This window comes from Musa acuminata, chromosome BXJ2-5, assembly GCF_036884655.1.
Source record: "Musa acuminata AAA Group cultivar baxijiao chromosome BXJ2-5, Cavendish_Baxijiao_AAA, whole genome shotgun sequence".
In the NCBI taxonomy this organism is placed as follows: Eukaryota; Viridiplantae; Streptophyta; class Magnoliopsida; order Zingiberales; family Musaceae; genus Musa; species Musa acuminata.
In genome coordinates this window covers 42,470,335-42,491,693 of record NC_088342.1, presented here as the reverse complement: position 1 = coordinate 42,491,693, position 21,359 = coordinate 42,470,335, and the positions used below count along the sequence as shown (strand labels likewise).

General features: G+C 36.2%; 2 protein-coding genes across 3 annotated transcripts; both read right to left on the bottom strand.

The window, feature by feature from the left end:
• Positions 1-1,800: 1,800 nt before the first annotated feature.
• Positions 1,801-6,753, bottom strand: LOC103985597 (U-box domain-containing protein 3). 2 transcript variants are annotated; one of them, XM_009403345.3, is made up of 5 exons: positions 6,476-6,753; positions 5,232-5,509; positions 4,439-4,543; positions 2,468-4,303; positions 1,801-2,257 (listed from the first exon to the last, which is right to left on the bottom strand). In XM_009403345.3, the coding sequence occupies exons 1-5, from the start codon at positions 6,483-6,485 to the stop codon at positions 2,192-2,194; spliced, it is 2,295 nt and encodes a 764-aa protein (XP_009401620.2). In that variant the 5' UTR covers positions 6,486-6,753; the 3' UTR covers positions 1,801-2,191. The 2 variants fall into 2 exon arrangements, with proteins under 2 accessions (XP_009401620.2, XP_018682195.2); XM_018826650.2 differs by lacking the exon at positions 6,476-6,753 and adding an exon at positions 4,926-4,993 and having other exon boundaries at positions 5,232-5,316.
• Positions 6,754-14,719: 7,966 nt separating this feature from the next.
• On the bottom strand, positions 14,720-21,273 carry LOC103985599 (probable methyltransferase PMT3). The gene is made up of 8 exons (XM_009403346.3): positions 21,086-21,273; positions 19,962-20,478; positions 19,712-19,876; positions 19,404-19,586; positions 18,568-19,162; positions 16,851-16,963; positions 16,480-16,700; positions 14,720-15,278 (listed from the first exon to the last, which is right to left on the bottom strand). The coding sequence occupies exons 2-8, from the start codon at positions 20,226-20,228 to the stop codon at positions 14,957-14,959; spliced, it is 1,866 nt and encodes a 621-aa protein (XP_009401621.2). The 5' UTR covers positions 20,229-20,478; positions 21,086-21,273; the 3' UTR covers positions 14,720-14,956.
• Between the last annotated feature and the right edge of the window lie 86 nt (positions 21,274-21,359).

The following is a 21,359-nucleotide window of genomic DNA, read 5'->3' as shown; positions in this document are numbered from 1 at the left end:
TATATATATATATATATATATATATATATGCAACAAGTAATATAAAGTGAGAAAATATCATAATAATAATAAGCAAAAAGAGTCTGTGTCATATCATATGTGTCATCATTCACGTGATTAGCAGTTTGGGGCATGTGGATAACAAGAAGGGTTAACCCCGTCTTAATCACGTGGTGCACATGTAGAGAAAGATCATGTAGCAATTTGAGGAGCATCTTCGCCACATCAACCATATGAATCACTACTAGAGAGGAGGACAGTTTACCTCCTTAATCCTCTCCTCTATATCTGGAAGGTTTTAGGAATATACGATTTTCCTATGTAACACTTGTTTTTTTTTGTTTTATAGTTTTTCGCGCATCAATCTTCGCGCGCACGATAATAACCTTTTTTTATGAAAAATCTTTTGTTTTATGTTCTTCCGTTGCATATGTGATATTGCCCAAGGTTTTCCAACGAACACAAGCTTTCTTCTCATTCATTATGGCAAGGAAGATAATCACAAACTTTCTTATCTCCCTTTACGAGCTAAACTCCATTCTCTTCCTTTATGACAAAGAAGAATATCATAAATTTTTTTCCCCTTCTTTAAGATAGAAAAACACATCCTAAATAGGGAAATGAGGAAAGATTCTCTCTTTTCGTGAACTACTCAAGCCCATATTTAGGGATCTCGAATTACTAATTTGAACATCGGATGGGCCAAGTCAGGAAATCTTTCCCTACCCTAGTCTTCATGCAGGTGGCACATCGAGAGCATAATACTTCTACATCAAGAGCATAATACTTTCACCTTAGAAGCTCGACATCTCAATCTCGAAACCATCTTGGATCCATCTCAGAGTCATATCGGAGATGCTTTGGATAATCATATGCACATAGCTATGAACCACATCAGAATAACTAAGACGTTAATGATATTTTTTCGTACAAATATAAAATGTCAAATTTGATGAGCACTCCAAATAAAAATGTAAATAGAATTCTTATAAATGATTCAAAAAAAAGTCCCAATGTGTGATTTGCTATTAAGAGATATTATGAACCTTTCATTCATGTATTATTTAGAAAATTATTCTAAAATATAATTAGTTTTTGGCTCGCCTGTGTGCATGATCGTGGAGGGTCAGTGAAGGCGTTTGGACGCCAACATCAAGAACTGTAAATAAATCATCGGAAATACCAAAACTTATTAGAAGATCAAAGACTTGGAAGTTTGAGGAACAAGTCGATAATGTTGAGCATATGAATGCAAGGTAAAATCGACTTTTACAGCTTTTCCGACTAATCATAGGGTGCCAAACGACAAGATGAGAGTATAACACGGAGCGTCGTGAGGTACGTTAAGTCACGTGCGGGACACTCTCTGCTGAGTCAACATTGCATGCCATCAACGCGCAGCGACAGAGTCAACACGCAACATTGCATCCGTTCTAGTAAAAAACTAGAGGTCGGGCTAAAATGATAAATATAAAAAGGACTTAGGGGGTAATATGGTAAAGGGAATAAGTTGCAAGAAAGAGATCATGCATGCAATTGACTCAAGCTTACATAGCCATTCATATCGCTAATTATCTCTGATATTATATGCTGCACTCATATGCAACTACGGCAGGATTAAACCATTGTAAGTTTCAGTAGTCGGATCTATTTTTAGTTGTTCATTAGATTTTGTATACATTTTTCTTCGACTTGAAAAATTCAGGTCCTACTTTTAGCTCGTACAATAATGTTTGCAGCAACTCTTTTCTCTTGAGCCAATCCCAGCATGTATAGCCTCTCCAGGTTTAAGAAATAGACTGCCTAAGGAAAATTGGTAACAGCTTATGCCAAAGAGTTAGATTACAAGACCATTACATGTAGCAAGAGGAACATGAAGAGAACAAAAAAAACCTGATACTGCACCCGGTGGTAATAACAACTAAATCCAATTTGTGCATCGCATTTACAATATCTATATTTACAATCCAAACAAAAGAGAAGAAGAGCACATCAAAATCAACCTTTACCTCCACAAGTTCGACATCATTTAAGCCTCCCCCATGCTCGGATTGAGGTGTCATCATGTCTGGAAAACAGATACACGCAGCTTTATGAATCAAAACGGATTACCTCATAATAATGCAAACTTTTATGACTGCTGTGCTTATTCTTAGAGGATCCAACAGAATCATATGATCAGCAGAAGATATCACGATTTCTTCTTTCGTGCCGCCCCCTCACGCTGACTGCGGAAGTGGCTTAGGATCTGTTGTGCCTGAAATGCGTATAGTGCCTCAGTCAAACTTTATTTATAGTATACCAAACTTCAATAATTCAATTGCATAACAATGCTAACATAAATATGAAATTGCAGTGATTGCATCAAATGATTTGTTTGCTGTGTTAAATAATCCATCACTGCTAGTTAACATGCCAGTGATCCCTGTACCATCAGAGACAGAAATGAGCCATTAAGATTCCATACCTTTTCTTTTCCCCTGGGCGTTCCAAACTGGGAAAGTGCAATAAGAGGTGGCACAGCTCCTTCTTGCAATACTAGACTGCAAAATTTCTGGCTGCTTAGACAGAGTTGGAACAAAGTTGATGCTGCATTTTCCTTTCCCCGTTGAGAGCCTGTCTCAACAACCTCAACAAGTAGTGGTATGCCACCTTCCTGGGCGATAGCTATTCGTCCTTCAGGTATCGTTGATAGATTAGCTAAAAGAGCCACAGATTTGTCAACCATTCCTGTGCTTAACTCCATCAGCTTGATGAGGTATTTTACTGCTCCAGCTTGGACTATCCTTGCCTTGTTCTCATGAAATATTGAAAGATTAAACAATGCAGTAGCAGCATCTTTCTTTCCTCTAACGCTACCAGTTTCCAAAAGATAAACTAATGCTTTAACAGCACCAGAACGTCCAATTTTTGCCTTATATTCATCCATGACAGAGAGGCTGAAGAATGCTGCTGCTGAGTTCTCTTTGGCCTCTGTGGTACCACATTCCAGAACATGTATAAGTGGTTCAACAGCTCCTGCTTCTGCTATAAGAACTTTGTTATCGTCATTAATGGACAAGTTCAACAGGGCAGTTACAGCATTTTCCTGAACCTTCTTTACATTCGAGTACAACAAGGAGACTAGTGAAGGGATGGCCCCACACTTCCCAATAAGGACACGATTTTCCATATTGTTCTTTGCAAGAAGTCTCAACTTGGATGCAGCAGCTGTTTGCAATTCAGGTGCTTCACTCTTTAGATCATCAATTAGATTTTGAACATGGGGAGCGGTCGTAAGATCATCCGACCTTGAGCTTTGGAGCAAAGGTTGACCTTTGTCATCAATTCCATGCCTGTTTTTAGAACCAAAATGCTGGTTCGAGCAAAGCCATGAGGAAGAACTGAGTTCTTTATTCAAGGGTAAACATGATGGATATGTGATGTCTCCCGGCAAACTAACTTTTTCATCAAACTTACTCATGACCTCAATGCTAGAAATGACACTTGAAATTGATTCACTGTGACTATGGCAACTATTTTTCTCAACCAAAGCATCACCTTGCAAATTAACCTTATCTGCCATTGTTTGGTGATGGCTATAATTGGAACAATCTTGTTGACCACACCCTGATGATATCTTAACTTTATGCAGTTCAGTTTTATCATAGCTTTCAAGAGAGGATCTGGAGGTGGAATGTCTATGGTCATCTTCATGCTGGATATCTTCAAAAGCTGCAATTGATGAACAAGGATAAGAGATATTCTCAGGCTGTGCAGAAACATCTAACTTTATGTTGTTTTTCTCACACCAGTTTGCAATAAGTGCCTTGACCGTGTAATTGGGAATTAGATTTGTGTGGACGAGAGTTTGACGTGTCTTTGGACAAAATCTGAGGCCATTATCCAGCCATTTCTGTATAAAAGATCTTTCATATGTTTGACCTGAGGCCAAAATGACTGGATCTAGCATAAGTTGCAAAGATAGAGGGCAGCGGAAATGTAAGGGAACAGGAACCCCATTGACAAACCCAAACTGTTCAAGTTTCTCCATACAATAGCAGATGTGTGACACTAGAACAGTGATCCAATTTATATGATCAATAATTTCTGTTTTTGATTTAAGTTCAGCCTTTGCTTTTTCCTTCTCGAGAGCAATACTTTCCATCAGAAGTTCCTGATTTGATGCCAAACTAAGAGTATCCATAATCTTTATTACATCATCAAGGCTAGGTATGGTATTTTCCTTTAAGTCTTTAAGAGCATGATCAATGAGTTCTGATATTGGGTCCTGATCCATATATTGAACCTCCTGCATGCAGTGCTGGAAGATCATCTATTGACATTAGCTTTTCAAAGACTGGAGTGCTTACAGAGCAGAATCACAAAAACAAGGAGCAAATGATTCACAAAAGATGCCTCCATACTAAATAATTGAACTGTCAATTAGTTTGAATACCTGGATGCTAGCGGAGAATGGAGATGATTGTAATGCACTCAAGAAATGACATATCTCTGATGCTGACTTCTGGACCCTCAACAACATGGGCTCACTTTGTAAAACCTGCACATCAGCACTATATCAACAATGCAAAAGGACGTTGTTGTACAATGACTTTTGGGTAATAGACTATAGAAAGGACTTGCATATGTAAGTTCTGATTCAGGAACCAGTGTGTTGTGCACAAGTAAACAAATCAAATTATATAGCAGAAATAGCAGGGACTTGAACAACTTCCAGTGAACTGCTATGTTAGACCAGACTATTAGGTGTGCCATGAATTCTCACATCATGCAAACAATTTAGAAGAAATCAAATTAGAGGCATTTTGTATATAATGTTATGACATTGTTGTATAATTTATGTAGTATTAGAAAGCATTAGTATCAGAAGTACCATTACCAGGAAAACTCACATATTATATGAAATAATTAGTGTCACTTACACTGGTCCATAGTCCTACGAAATAAATGTTTCAGTGAAGATGTCGACCTGAATAACATTGGAGGTCCACTAACCTAGCAAGGAATTGTCAGTAATACTTCTAGAATGAATTAAGCTGTAGATAAAATAGAACTAAAATAAAATGAGACCTGCAGATTGCATTTGAGTGAACACACAGAACAAACAAAGTCAATAGCACCATTACCAATAAAAAAGGGGCATGTGGAACATAACGGAGAAACATACACAATATAAGATAAAGCTTATGATGCTCAGAAAAAAACATAGGATATGAATTGGAACCCACACTGTATATCTTGCTCATTCTCTGGGGAGCCTTCTCCAGTAGCTCTCTAGCATCATTTACAGCCACATCTAACTCTTCAAATTCTTTTACAAGATGCCCATCCAAAGGCAATTCCGAATCAAGTGCTTCATCCAGAACAGGCTTCAAGAGCTTCAATATGCCAACTATTTTTCTGAAGTCCTTTATAGCAGCACTTTTTATCGTCTGGCAAGCCACCAGATGAATAAATCGAGAAATACTGTTTATGAGTCCCCCGATAATCTCTCCATCCATTGCTCCTGTTTTATTGGAAACAGGACATATTATGAGTACAGTGCAAGTCAGGGATCGAAAAAAAAAAGTAAGTGACAACTAGTAGCAACATTCTCTAACTCAAGCACAGTAGAAACAACTGCTTAGAAGTTAGAACTCTGATCAGAGTCACTGTGCCGGGATGCATGTGCTTAGAGTGTTTTGAAATGCTTTTCCAAAAAAAAGGGACAGAATTTATGACCAATTGTGTACTTGAAATTATAAGCCTTAAGGGCAATGCTATTTGTAATTTCTCCCAAGGCGAAATTAGGTAAAAGACGTAAGTAGGTGGAAAGATCTTACTCACTCGTTGCAGCTAATGCAACTTGAAGCATCCGTTAAACCCATACAATAAAAAAAGGTTCAGAAAAAAAAAACGAAAAGGTGAAAATAGCATGCTTGAGAGTATGATTCACTTTTTCTGTTCTCCCTTGTACTAGTCTTGGAAAAAATTAACCTTTTACAGTATCTAAATAATTCCAATGAAAGCGTCCTCTTGAGATGGTACCAAACAAGAAAAACAGCAGCCACTACTCAGATCTAATCCATCATCAACCAGCAAATCTATTGCACATTCTCAAGAAGTATCCAGCCACACGAAGGAAGAAGGCGAGAAGAGCGGCAGCTATATTGATGGCATTCTATATTCAAGACTAGTAATATCTCAACAACATAGAAATTGCATGTTTGGATGGAGTTGAAACAACACGACAGAACTTTCACGAGCACATTTGATACCAAAACATCGAAGAAGCGTTCCACAGAGACGGATCTGAGAACATGTTCGGCCCCAGTGGAAATAAAAGAAAGGAATTTTCACAAGCAAATTCGACAATAAGAAAGATCGCCACAATCCATGACGATGAGCAGCGTCCCGAAGAAAAGAAAGATGGCGAGTCATCCAGTATACCAAACAACGAAGAGTGAGAGCACGGATCGCGAATCAAGAATACCTCGGTTCATCTGGGAGGAAGGGCGGATGAAGACGATGCAGATCTACAGCCTCAGATCAAGTGGGTTGTACGGAACGGGGAGGTTCTGCATCGACGCAGCTCCCTCCCTTCCTTGCTAGCTTAAACCCCTGTGGAGAACCCTAGACGTTCCGGACCCCTGCTGGCTCGCTCGCAGACAAGCACAGAGATAGAGAGAGAGAGAGAAGGGGGGATAGGGGTGAGAGGAGAGGGAGGGAGGCAGGTATGTGATGAAGTTGGCAAGGGCCCCCATCTCCCCACCCACCCAGTTGTCTCTCATATAATAACAGCGTCCCCTTTTTGCTTCTACCTATAAATCACGATGCGTCCGACCCAGGTCTGCCAGCTAAGCCCAAAGTCAATGTATCAAGTCACACTTGCCCGTTCCCTTCGGGGACGACTTCATGTATGTATCCAGTCGAGGAATATAATAAATATATCCATGCACTTTGAAGTGTTACTTCGTCGAGAAACCTGAGAGCTAATCTGATGACGTTTCAACGTTAATGGCAAAGAGAGAGCCGTTGCGGTGTATTGTGATGATGACATGACGTGCACGACCCACGCACTGCGAGTTTGATGGTACCCATCGGGCTTTTTAGTGTCGAGAGACGGATGGAGCCCATTGGGCTTCTTTCCCCGAGTCCATCGATGTCATAAGCACGTAAAAGCATACAACATCACGTATTTACCGAGGAGGAATGACTCCTCCCACCGGTTGCACATTAAAAAGTACTCATATTTTAGATTTTTTTTCAAAAGATATCTCTTTTTTTTTTGTAAATAATATATTTAATTTAATAATATTTAAAATATTTTTTTATTATTAGTTTTTAACTGTTATAATATTTTCAATTAATTCATTTACGGTATTTTTAATAATATTTATAATATTATATTAATATACTAAAAATATCATAAATGTTATATAAAGACATTATAACAAACATCATATTATGTCTATTCGATTATCATTACTCATGAATTATTATAATCTTTTTTAAATAAATTTTTATAAAAGATAAAATATAATATTTTATAATAAATTAAAATATTATAAAAGGTAAAAAGCTTTTTGAGAGATAATTTAGATTTTTAAAATTAAAGATGTGGTTTAAAAAAGAAAAAATATAGATATCGATTGAAAAATATTTAAAATGTGAATATTTTAAAAAAATAAAGAAGGAGTCAAATGTTTTTTAGTGTTATCAGAGGAGATTAAGGGCTTCTTGAGCTCAGAGAGAGTCTGAGAAATATAAAAATGTCTCAGTATATTTGGTGTTATCATCAAATTGTAATGGTCGTTTGTTATTGTATGAAGGTGGTATTTTATAAAAAGGAAAGAGTTACGTCATATATCCTCTACTCTTTCGTTCAGATTTAAAAGGGTGATGCTTTACAGGAGAGTGGGTCCTAACAAAGTGATGATGCCCATCGAAAAGTAACTCTTCAAAATGTTGGTGCTTGTCAATCGAGCCACTCCGAGTGATTCTTACGGCACATGACATGGGATGATGGAGTTTACGTGATTACTTTCGAGCTCATCAATTTTTTTATTATATGGTTTCATATAATTAACTAAGATATATTATAAATATAATTAAATTTTGATTATAATTATCTCTTAATAAAAATTAATTATAATAAATTTTTTAAGAGATAATCTTGATGAGATGAACTTTTTAAATTTTTTATCCTATATCTTATGCTCTCGTCTATAAATAGATATGATCTCCTAGGGACTCAACAAAAATATATGAGGTTACAATCTTCTCTCATTTCCTCTTACTCACATGAACCAATCAATAAGATATTATAGATCTTCTCTCGTCTCCTTTTTGTCTCTAATTCATTGTTTATAGTGGTTCTCTAAAGGATAGGAAGAAAGAATAAGTCAAGTTTAATTCTCCTTGTAGATCGGTATCGATATAGCTTTCAAATCCAACAACAGTACGCTTGTAGATCATATAAAAGCTTTTTGAATGACATCGAAATGTATACATCATAAATTTAATCTATTATTATTTGATTTCAAATTTTGACGAAATATATTTTTTTTAGAAAATATATGCATTTTGTTTTCAATTCTTCCATTGTACATGTGATGCTTTGATTAGATTTTTCAATAGATAGTATCATCCAAAATTTAAAAATTATGACAATGGTACTACTAGAGTTTAGAATTGTGACAGGTGTCAAAAGTTACGATAGTAATACCACATAGTGTTAGTGCTAATACCACTCGTACTTAAAATTTTGAAGATTTTAATTTTTGACTCTATTTTTGAAATAATTTAGAGCATATAAATACCATACTAAATCTTAGTTGATGGAGCATCCATTCTTGAGTTATTGAAGTGTTATAAGCTCTCATTTTATGCATAGTTCGAGTCTCCTCCGAGTTTAGTTAAAATTCTAAGTTAAAGAAAGTGAGATATTTTTATAATAGGAGAGTATAAATGTTATATATTAAGCTTGAAAAATAAGATAATTATAACAAGAGTAGTTAATCTTCACTCATTAGAAATAAAATTAGTAGTAAAAGCCAATCGCCTTAAGAAAAGAAAAATCGGAAGTGGACATAAGTTAGGAAGATTGAACCACGATAAATTGGTTTGTCTTTCTTTACTTACCCTTTATTTGTGACTTAGTTTTATTCTTTTTACTTACAATTTTAACGTATCAATTGAGTTTACGAAATATGTTGATTTATTGATCGAGTTTAAAAATTAATTAAAAATACTATCACATAAAAATTAATTTAAAATTAATAAATACTATTGATTTATCAATTCGAGTGACTTTGTGTGCTTTTCTAAGACCATTGTATCAATTGTAATGTATTGGTTAGCGCATTAGAGAATCTCAAGCATGGTAGTCGACTACTTCTCTGTTAGAGACCATAAAAGTTGAGAGAGGTTTGAGGTAGGAATACAACTCCTAGGTCGTGCCCCATATTATCATAGGGAAGGCATGATATATTAGGGCATTTGGTATATCGTATAGCACCATTTAAGCATGAAAAATTACTATATTTTTTATAGGATTCAAGCCTCCATTGAACATCTTTTAATGTCAATAACCAAAAACTTGTGGGGATCAACTTCTTTCAAATCTTCTATACAAACAAGGATTTGATAAGACGAAGTCAGATAAATCCCCTTCACAAGGTGAAACTCTTGATGTTTGTTAGGTGTCGATCCATTTACTATATCTATGCCAGAAGAGTGTAGTTAATGGAATCCATCGATAAGGCATCTTGTAGTGCTCAAGTCTCACATACATTAAATTATAACTAGCATGTTAATGGAGGTACAAATAATACATATATGTTACTCTCACTTGATGATTTGTGATATCTATGCTTCATAAATATGATAAGTGATATATTTATATTTTTAACTTTTAAGATTGAATTATATATTTTTTAAAAATATCATTCTTAGTGTTCTAAGAAATATTTGCTGAGCATATATAAGTATTAATATTTATGCTATGTATAGTGTAAGAAGGTAAAGTATGTTAGCAGCCTTGAATATAAGATTAAGTTATTTACATATTTAGTGTAGAGTAAAAATATTTTTGTTCAAGGAATAATTATTGAGATGGATAATGTCTTAAACTTTTATATAAGTTTTAAAATGTTAAGTCATATGTGATGTCATGATTGATATTATAAAGATATATCAATTTTGATTACTTTGCTTATTAGATATATGAAGTTTCTAGGAGTCAACTTTTCACCTAGAGGGAAGAATGTAATGTTTTCAAATTTTTTAGGACTTATTTATAAATATAGATATTATAAGGATTAAATTATAGAAGGTAAAAAATAGGGTCGGGTTTCTTCCCACCGCCTCCCACACATACGTTAACAGCCTCTGCCTCTCTCACGAGGAAAACAGAGGATGCATCGGTGGAAGAGAAGGCAGAAAGGAGAGAAGGAGAAGAGAAGAGAAGGCTACGGCTATGGGGGAGACGGGAAGAATAGAGAAGAAGGAAAGAGAGGAATGGAAAGGAGAAAGGGGAGGAAGAGAAGAGAAGGCTATGGTTGTGGGAGAGAAGGGAATAATAGAGAAGAAGGAAAGAAAGGAAGAGAAGGGACAAAGGGGAAGAAGAGAAGAGAAGGCTACAGCAGTGGGTGAGAAGGGAAGAACAGATAAGAAGGAAAGAGAGGAAGAGAAGTGAGAAACGGGAGGAGGAGAAGAGACGAGAAGCCTACGACTGTGACGGAGAAGGGAAGAATAGAGAAGACAGAAAGAGAGGAAGAAAGGGGAGGAGGAGAAGAGAAGAAAAGGTTGCAGCTATGGGGGAGAAGGGAAGAATAGAGAGGAAGAGAAGGGAGAAAAGAGAGGAGAAAAAAAAAGGAGGTGGCTACGGTTGTGGGAAAGAAGGGAAGAATAGAGAAGAAGGAAAGAGACGAAGAGAACGGAGAAAGAAGAGAGAGGAAAGGAAGAGAAGGTTGTAGCTACGGGAGAGAACGGAAGAAAATAGGAGGAGGAAAGAGAAAAGAGAAGGGAAACAGGAGAGGGAGGAAAGGAAGAGAAGATAGAAAGGGTTCGATTGTGAGACTAGAGAAAAGTAGAGAATAAAGAAAAAAAAAAGGGAAAGAAAAGAGGAAGAAAGAGAAGGAAGAAGAAGAGGAAAAAGAAGATGAGAGAAAAAAAAAAGAGCAAATGGAGGAGCGAGAGAGAGAGAGAAAGAGAGAGAGAGAGAGAGATTGAAAAAAATAAAAAAGAAAAGAAAAGCAGACTTAAGAGGAGTCTTAATGGGATTGAACAATAGACTTTAAGTCATTCTCTTAGTTTTTTTTTTATGGAGGTTAAGAAATCCTAGTTTTAAGGAAGGAGAAGGTTTACCACCCTCTAGCACACATGATCATTAAGAAACGTAGCCTTTTACTAGCAACTTAATTTCTGAGTTAGATTAGATAAGTATAAGTTTAATTCACTGTAAAATAGTAGTTGTATAAATTATCATATGCATAATATATTTTGAAAAGTATGTTTCGAAGATATGATTATCATGAGCTAAAAATATTTTATGAATGTATATATTTTATAAGTATAAAAATATATGAATTACGATAAAAATATCTTATATGCATACATATATGATCATGTCCGATATGAAAGTACATGTGTTTTCTATGATATGTAGCATAGGAATGTACAGATACGTTACAATGTGCAATGCATGTAAGTATTATGACATGTGATATGAGAGTGTACATATATATTATGACATGTGACATGAAAGTACACGTATATACTATGACATATGGTATGAGAGTATACATATATATTATGATGTGCGGTGTAAGGTGCACGTACAATGTGGGAGTGCACATATCTATTATGACGTGTAGTATATGAGTGTATGTATGTATGATGATATGCAATGTGGGAGTGCACATATATATTATAATATATGGTATGATGAGGTACAGAAGTCAATGAATTTGTTATTTTTTATATATGCATATCAGCATCTCGAATTATTTCAACGTAGAATTTTACGTCCTTATTGTGCATATACTATGTGGGTTACTTTTGCTAAAGAAGTTATAAAATGAGATGTTTATCGTTAAATGTCTTATGTTCATGATTTTGAAATGTTGTATATATGATATGATGTATGTTCATGTAAATAAAGTTATAAAGATTTATACTTACTGAGTGATTATTCACTATGGATCCTATTTTTTAAGGTAAGGATAGTAGCATTTCATCCAAGTGATTGGGTAGAAAAGTGAGCATGTGCAAGCCCATACTATAGACATGGATGATGACCTATGGGCATTTTGTGTATGAAAATTTTAGACATTCTGTTTATATTTTTCTTTAGTTAGATGTTATAATTATACACAGGTGTCAAAAATATTATGTAAAGGGGAAGCTTTATAATTTTATTTAGTAAACATATTTTAACTTTTAAGATTTTCTACTTTCCACTACATTTCTAGTGATAAAAAAAATAAAATATAGTATGATGAAACTAAGAGTAGGGTGTTACACCTCCAACTTGGGAGCTGCCTACTGAATGTGATGAAGCCCATTGACATCAACAATGGGAGATCGTGGGGCTCCATTTGAGGGGTGATCAATTGGCCATGGGTAGTCTAGGGCAACAAGAGTCATGGTTGATTGAGACATCTCCATTGGAATGGGTGTCGGTTGTTGAGGAGTTGTGCTCTTGATTGGCTTAGTTGAGGGATGAGGGGGATGACGAACTGCATCACTCTCAGGTAGTATTTGAACTTACTTGGTGCGACTTGGGAACTGCATCACTCCCATGTGGGTGGGAGTTTCCACCGAAAGAGAGAAACTAGGATCATTCAACAACCACTAATACTATTGAGGGGTCTATGTCAAGGTGAAAGTGTCGAAGGTTGGCAAATTGAGCGAGTGAATGAGATGATGCTCTTACGACATGTGAATCCTTTTTTCAATACTAAAATATCATTAGAAATATTGATAATAACTGAATCAATCTAATTTGGTTTAAACCCGTGTTCGTAAAATTCTTTCGGTGTGGTTGAGAGAAGTTCGAGTATTTGAACTAATGTCGACCTATAAAAATACCGAAGGCAAGTGGAGTTCCTGACATGGTCTTGGCCGAATCGGAAAGAATATAATATGGGCTGAATATTCCTCTAATATTTTATATTTGATTGATATTCATATGGCATGTTTGTTGATAGGGTCTCAGCCTCCTTACGTCCACTGGGTTACCACATGATAAACCTTGATTGGGTTGAACACTTTCACTATCAACACTAAAAATATTTGTTTGGTTACAGTATATTTGACTAACTTATTTGAGGGTTCAAAAACTCATTTAATAGTCTAATCGTGATATACCTAACTTAGTTGACCATTCAATCTCATCTTATTAATTTTATATTTAAAATATTAATCCCATGGTGATGCATTCATCTTACAAATTTAAATTTAAAGTAAAAGATACTATCTAACTTAATTAGTAAAGAATTTATCACACCTTTCAGATGTCTTAGGATCAAATCTTGTTATATAACATACTTTTGCCAAGAAAAAAAAACCTTAATCGTATCACGAAGATGCAGAGATGTTGGACCATGCATTGTGAAATAGGACGTTGCTGATGTTTTGTTTTATAATTTTTTGGACCATCCATTGTGAAATATGACAACAGCATCTGTTCTTGATACGTCATGTCATGTAAGTAACATCAGCAACGTCATATCCCAGTCTCACAACCTTAATCAGAATTTTATATGGTGGGAGTTGGCAATTAAAACAAAAAGGGTGCGCTATAAATATGAGATTCCTTCCGTTCATTCGTCTTTTGCTGCATAACATGATACTTCATAGAAGAGTATGCCATGTGCCAGCCAGACTTCACAATGCCTTTACTTTTTAGACCGGTGGAGGTCCCCAACTCTAGCTGAAAGGGACTCCCTGAATGAGGTGTCTCAAATCATGGAGAGTGCCCCCATATACCCGGGGCATACTTAGCATGCACTCCTCCATCTTTGTATTGTCTAGTTTTAATCTCAACACTAACAAACATCCCATGAGATGATGACAATCTCTTTGGCAATGGTAGCTGTTTTACCTGTTTTTCATGATAAGATCCTAAAGTCTTATCGTATATCAAATGATAAGATCCTAAGATCTTATCGTGAAAGAAAAAAGAGAAAGAAATGATAATGATCGAGGGGATCATTGATTGATTGATTTAAAGAAAGGGTTACATTACTATTTATAGAGTTCCACCTAGAATCCATTAAAATTTGGACTCTTAATAATAAATAAATATTAAATAAATCTCTACTCGATTGTAGCTGAACTAAATAGACTCAATAAACATTATTAAAAAACTCAGGTCCTAACACTTCACCCCATAGAGCACTTTATATTAAGTGATGATATATCCCAAGAATCTAGAGTGTGTCTAAGAGTTTTCTTTTCCTATTCATTTGTATTATTCTTTTGTTATCTAGAATAGATCTAGTATCAGAGTAAAGTGGCATGCCTTTCTCATTGCGCCAGCCAATAAAGTAGTCGAGAAAAATGAGCTCTGTTTGCTAAAGAGACGGGTCTGTTCCACCCTGTAAGGAAAAGATACGACAGGAATGGTGTTGGCTTTGGGACATTGGAAACAGCTAGCAGTTGGCGTCACATTTATGCTGCATCACCGACAACACAGCCATAAATGCGTTTCAAGTAGGGCACAGTGGGGTGGCATACCATAAGATTACAATTGCATCTCCAGTATGCTATACAACCACACTTACAATCTTGGGAGTAAGCTGTTCAGCATTTTGTAATGTTAAAAAACAAACGCTCTAAAATAATTTTAGCTGTTGATCCACGAAAAAAACAAAAAAGTTGACTCACACGACAACAATGACAAGCTGTAATGTCTCAACTTCCAATGTGAATCATGTTTGGCCAAATTCCACAGAGTTATAGTGTTTTATGCCGACTCCTTGGTGCTTCCATCTATCAGCCACATCTTTTTCTGTATCAAAAGAATGACTTCTCTGTCCTCCAAATCTGAATTGGATTCAGCATCCACAACAGCCACTGATTCCCAGTGCATTGCTGTAAGATACTTCTTGATGAACTCTGTGACTGGCCTCCTGTCCCGGACAATTACAAAACCATTTGGCCTTAGGATTCGATCCATCTCAATAAGCAGGTCTTCAGCGCTGCACCCTTTCTTCTGGATGTCAGAAAAAACAGTCCAAGCATGAAGGAGATCATAAGTTCGAGGGTATGTTGAAAATGCCTCACACCTGTTGAGATTTGAGGATGATCAGTAAAAAAAAAAAATCAAAGAAAAAACAAGTTCTTCACATAGAGATGCAACTGAGTTCACTGCTTTGTTCAGGACATCCACACATGTTATTGACTGTACTATCGATCTTCTGGACAAATACAAAGACAATGTTGCACAATGGCTTCCCCAAAGTAACAAGGCCAGCCACCATAAACAACAGCAAAGAGGAAGTGAAGTAGGAGAAATGACAAATCCATGAAATATGAACATTCCATGATGTGGACCTAGTTCTTTTCTTGCTATATTCAGCAATTAAAATGGATTTCATTTTAACAATAAAAACATCAAATATACATGCAAAATCAGCATGACATATATTAGCAACCTTTGAACTAAGGCAATGACAACCTAAGGAACGGTTCAATCATTACATTGGGTTACAGAAGATGTGAACAAAATCAAATAAGAACAAATTCCAGGAAGTTCTTCAGAATAATTTTAGCTTCGAATGAGGGGGTGCTGGATAGAAAACACAAGAAAAATAGTAGATACTGGGGAACATTTTGAAATAATTAAAACAAAATAGTGAAAGAATTTTACACATTTCAGCTTCAGAAGGAAAAGTCAAAGCAGAGAGAGGCAATAGGTTGCCAATAAAGATTAACCGAGGCTCCTAGTGCAGTCATTTTTTAACTCCAAAAATTAGCTCATTCTTTGAAGTTGCCCTATGGTACCTCAGAAACACTCAGAAACCAATCAATCTATAGGTCATTCTGACATTACACAAGCATACAGAATGGGCTGTGGTAGATAGAGTTCAGTTGCTTGAAGAATACATTATTACATAGAAACCAAGAAAGAACACTTGAAAGTTATTCTCAGTTGGAACACCAGAAATTCCAAAGAAGGCACTCTAACATGAAAATGGCATGCATGTATGCTTAGTGAAATTACTTGGCTCAGTTTCCAAAATTCATTCCTGCAAGATATCTGCATTTTGAGGCTATCAAGCATGATTCAAATGAAATCAGGTAGCTAAAAGCAGAAACCTAGTAATAAACTAGCAGATAAACTTTTCAAAGCACCTTTACCACCAACGACTATTAGCAAAGATAGATGTAGGAATAATACAAAACCAGTTAAATCTAGGTCTTTACTAAATGGTCATAAAATCCATAGTCCAAAGCAACTGCTTTATATCAGCAACAGAAGCTTACCAGTCATGCACAGTGCCTATCAGTCCTCTGTCATAAATAATCTTGAGGGTGTTTGGCCCATCTTCTGGTACAACATTCATAACCCAAACAGGCTCATCTTTGAGTGCAGCAGCAAATGATCCCATGTTAGCATTCATATCCATCAAGTTTCTCAGTGTATTTGGCCGTATCTTTGCACTAAAGAGGCTCCAGTAATTCTCAACTCTCTGTTGCCAAATTTCCTGTGAATTATGTGTATATCAGAAAACAAATTCTACTGCTTCAAAGATCATTTGTATGTTCCACTTTCATAATTGTAGGTGCACCTAGAAGCATATCAAATTGCAACCATTAATAATTGGAAGTCACAAATGATACACAATGTTATTTACCATGTCCTTTTCAAACATGTCTTTCGAAATACCAAGGTCAGCAAGGCGTGGAGGTGGGGTAATTAAACGAGATGGCCAAGGAGCCAATCCACTTCCTCCATCTCTTTGGATCTCTGCAAAAAGGAAAATTTATCAAAACCAGACTTATTGTTAAAAACTTTGAAGTAACAAGACCATGTAGGAATAGCTAAGTTCTTTATCAGAAACAATGAAACTAACAAGCCACCATATATTTTCTCTAAAGATTTTGGAGTAATAAGATTATGCACTAATATTTAAATTCATTATCTAACAAGCATTTGGATACCAAGAGTTAACAAGACTCATAAAACATATATTTCTTCAACATTCAAGACAAAAGTACAGAATCTTTTCCAGTCACCTTACAGGTTAATTATTCGATCAAAATGGTGTGAAACAGAATAACAATGACGAGATAGAAATTTATGCCAATGGGAAGTGCAACTATTCTACAACTTTAAGAGGTTGGTAGGGAAATAACTTATAATCAGGAAAGAAGATAAGCTACTCACTAGCAAAAAAGGTTCTAAGTATGTGCAGTTTTATTTTTTCCAATTCACATTTTGAGATATCAAGTTGTTTTTAACACACTTATTAATGTAATAAACCTTTTGAGCTTAGTTTGAAGTATCAATTTGATATGATCCAAACCAGCATCATACTGTCACTCTATGCTCATGATGATACACCATGAAACAAAAGATATTTTGCTACTATTGTGTTGGCTATCCACTTGAACCATTGTATTTGCTACCTACCGCTGTTGTTGAAATTTTTGCTGTCCATCACAGGTAAAACAGAAAGGTAATGATATTAAGAGCTGAAGAGGACAACAAATAGTCCTTAACCTTCTAAAGAAAACAAATATGCCGAATAAGGTAATTTTTGTCACCAAGTGACCTTGTCTAAGTTCAATCTGGTGACACCATTTTAGCATCACCAATACATTTTATCAAACAAAAAAAATCAGATGGTGGATAATATTTTGCATACAACTTTGTATACATAATTAGGATTAAGAAGCAAAAAATTTTACAAACTCTTCTATTCAAAGGTTTTACAAACAAGTATGAGTTTTTTTTTATATAATATAATGTGGGGCCATTATAAGGTTGATTCTGTAATAGACTAAAGTAGTAAACATCTGTTTAAATATTGTACAACATTTATGATAAAGCTTATAACGACCATGGTTTCCAATGCCACATTCAAGAGGAGCAAAAAGAACACAACGCAAGCATGGAAACAACAAATACTTGCTAAATCACCTTATAATATATGTGATGTGTACCGTAAAATGCCTGCCCAGTAGACAATAGGAAACAAAATATTCAATTACATTAATCACATTTTCCAACAGTTGCAGACCAATTTGTTGGTCACCACTTGGTGCATGGTTCCAGAATCAACAAAATCTGACCATATTGTAAAACCTGTCATATATTCTCAGACAGCATAGGCTAATCACAACATATCTTAGATTATTCATAAATGTAAAAGTGTGCTGCTTTATTTTGTAGAAAATTTGTTGTGCAAAAGTCAAGTACAGCCCTACTGAAGGCCAAAACCAAAACACGATAAAAATAAAAGGTGCACAGATCCTATAAGACAAAGTAACAAAGAAAGCCTCAAGAAGAACTCAAATTATGTTAGAGGATAGAAAAATAATAATAGACCACACGAGATGATCACTCACGTTCAGAGTAAGGAGTAATACAAGCCTCCATTGGAACACCCCAAACAGCATCAGGATCATCATCAGATCTGCATAGAGGTGGTCGAGTTCCTGGTTCTCTCTTCATATAACAATCATTTGTCAGAGGTTTGACCCATATAACAGTTTGGTTCCTTTTGGCAGCAATCTTCCAACACATCTGCTCAACCAGTGCACTCATCTCCTTCCATATCCTGAGGTCCTCTTCATCTTGAGCATATGCTTCAGGAGATGAATAAGCAAAATAGCCTCCCGGCCTAAGCAACCTGTCTAACTCAAGAAGAAGAATCCCATCTCTTTGAAGCCAATCAATTCGACACCGAGAACAATGTGCAAATTCAAAAGATCTGCTTGGATAAGGAAGTCTCTTTGTCCCCAATACACCTAGGTAAGCAGGAATTCCCCTCTCAAGTGCAAATTGGATCTGATTTTGATGAACATCATTTGGTGCTAGAGACATTGCTATGATATCAGATGACAAAAGATATCCTCCAAAGCTAGCAACTCCACAGCCAACATCAAAAACCGTCCGGATATTTCCCTCATTGTTTAAGATGTTATTTTTGAAATTAAGCATCTGTGGTCCAAAAAAAGAACATTTTTTTTAATTTAAAGCTGAACTACTAAACGCATCAAGGAATTCAATAAAATAGAAAACCTGAAAACAATCAAAAAGGAAAAAAAAAAAAAAAAAAGAAGGCACCTGAATTGGAAAATTATGTAAATTTCTGAAATCTGTAACAATTTAATAAATTAAAATGACTCAATCTGCATTTCTGTTTTACATGTCATTAATCACAAGTTTAAAGAAGACTTACATTTGCAAGGTGTGAAATATATTTATCAGCTCCATAATGAAAATGAGTGCCACCTCCAGGAAAAACAATCTTGTCTCCCTTGACAACCATCCAGTTCTGGTCAGACTTCTCATGTGCAAGGTGTGTGTGGGGAATATTTACTTGCCAAACTTCATCTCGGCTCCTTGGCCACTTTATTGGAACCTACAGAACGATAATGACAAAGCATTTATTCGAAGCCTAAGAGAACAAAATATGGTCCACTTATGCAAAGGATAAAGAATGAACAAGTTCAAGGGCATCTTTGTTGTTGGTATTCCATATCCAACCTTGTAGCCAGGTGGTGGGGGAATCAAGCAGTTGTAGCACCTCTCAGGTTGTGGGCAATGTCTCTCGTAATGCTCCATCAAAGACAAATCCAGCTTAAGTTTTGTTTGGTAAATAAGATTTCGATCCAGGCAGGGAATGAGCTCCGAATGTCGATCATCACAGACCTTTAGAAGAGCAGAACAAATCAACTAGAGTTTGTAGATTCGTTGATGATTAGAAAGACAGATGGCTAGCTCAAAATGCACTTACAGGAAAGCTTTTTGGTGTAAGATTGTAATCTCCATCCTCCTGACTGATAATGGGCTCTTCTGATTTGCCTACCTCTTCATTACCATCATTAGACCAACCAATTGATCTCTTAATTTTACCACCAAACTCTAAAGCAGAATTAGCATCCTGACCCTGAGGACCAAAGAAAGATCCATAGTACAGAACCAAAACAACTAGAACCAGAACTGCAAGACACAATGATAGGAACAAGTGTTTCTTTTCGCCTCCATCTCTTCCCTTCATCATCTTGAAAATAGGGCTCCAGTAAGGGACGCTAGATTTTTTAAATTTCTCCGAGGACCTTATGGTGGCACCTTTTAATCTACATAGTGAAACATATCAAAAACCGACAGCAAGCTTCAAATAGCGCAGCGAGTCTCCAGAATTCAGTGATCTGCAACTCCAACAAGCCTCTGATATTTTTCCTTCCTGGCTGATACTGAATTGTCGAAGAGGAATGACAGGTTTGAAGATACCTTCTTGAAGAAAAGATGATCTGCGAGAACAGAACAAATCTAATTATCCACCAGCAAAAGATTTCTCAGTATAAACAAAAAAGAATTTATCAAATGCCATACTGGAACGAGAAAAAAAAAAATCCAGCAAGAGAACACACGAAGAAGTAAGAAAGATAAGCTACTGCAACAAAACATCAGCTTATAAGCGGGACAAAATCTAATGACAGCCTAACCAATTAGGCTGTTATCATCCTAACCAAATTACCTAACCGACCACTAATGACAACCTAGTTATCATCCTAATATTCTCATTTAAAGCACTAACTAATAGATCCCAAAGAAACACAACAGGCCAAAACCCCACGACCAGAAAGGGATTGGCATCGGCAAGGCGCGGATCCACGAGTCCCAGACATAGAACAGAAAACCATGAACTCCACCATCACGAAGATCCATTCGGCGAGTATAAAGAACCTCCAAGAGAACGCACCGGCATGCAATCAATGAACTGATCCAGGAACACTATGAAAAGAACGACAGAACCCTCACAGTGGATCAAAATCCGCCGCCAGGATCCGAAAAAAAAGGGACCGCATTCGCAATACAATCAAAATGCAGGAGGATTCGAGTGAAAGGAACACTCACCCGGTAGGCGAGATCCAGCGGGAAAATCGAGCACAAAGAAGCCCTAAGAGACGTCCAAAACCAAAAGAACGGATCGAAAGGGAAAGGGCCGATGGAGAAGAGAAGAGAAGGAAACCCCAGAAACCAGTTCGCCTTATTGGCGGAAGGAGGAAGGGAGAGTTAGATCCGGAAGCTTTGTAGAAGAACTGGGAGATATCTGGTTCCTTTTAAACATATCCAAAGCCGAACCGATGAGATGCAGAAAAAGAAAATATATTAAAATCCTTTAGAATAT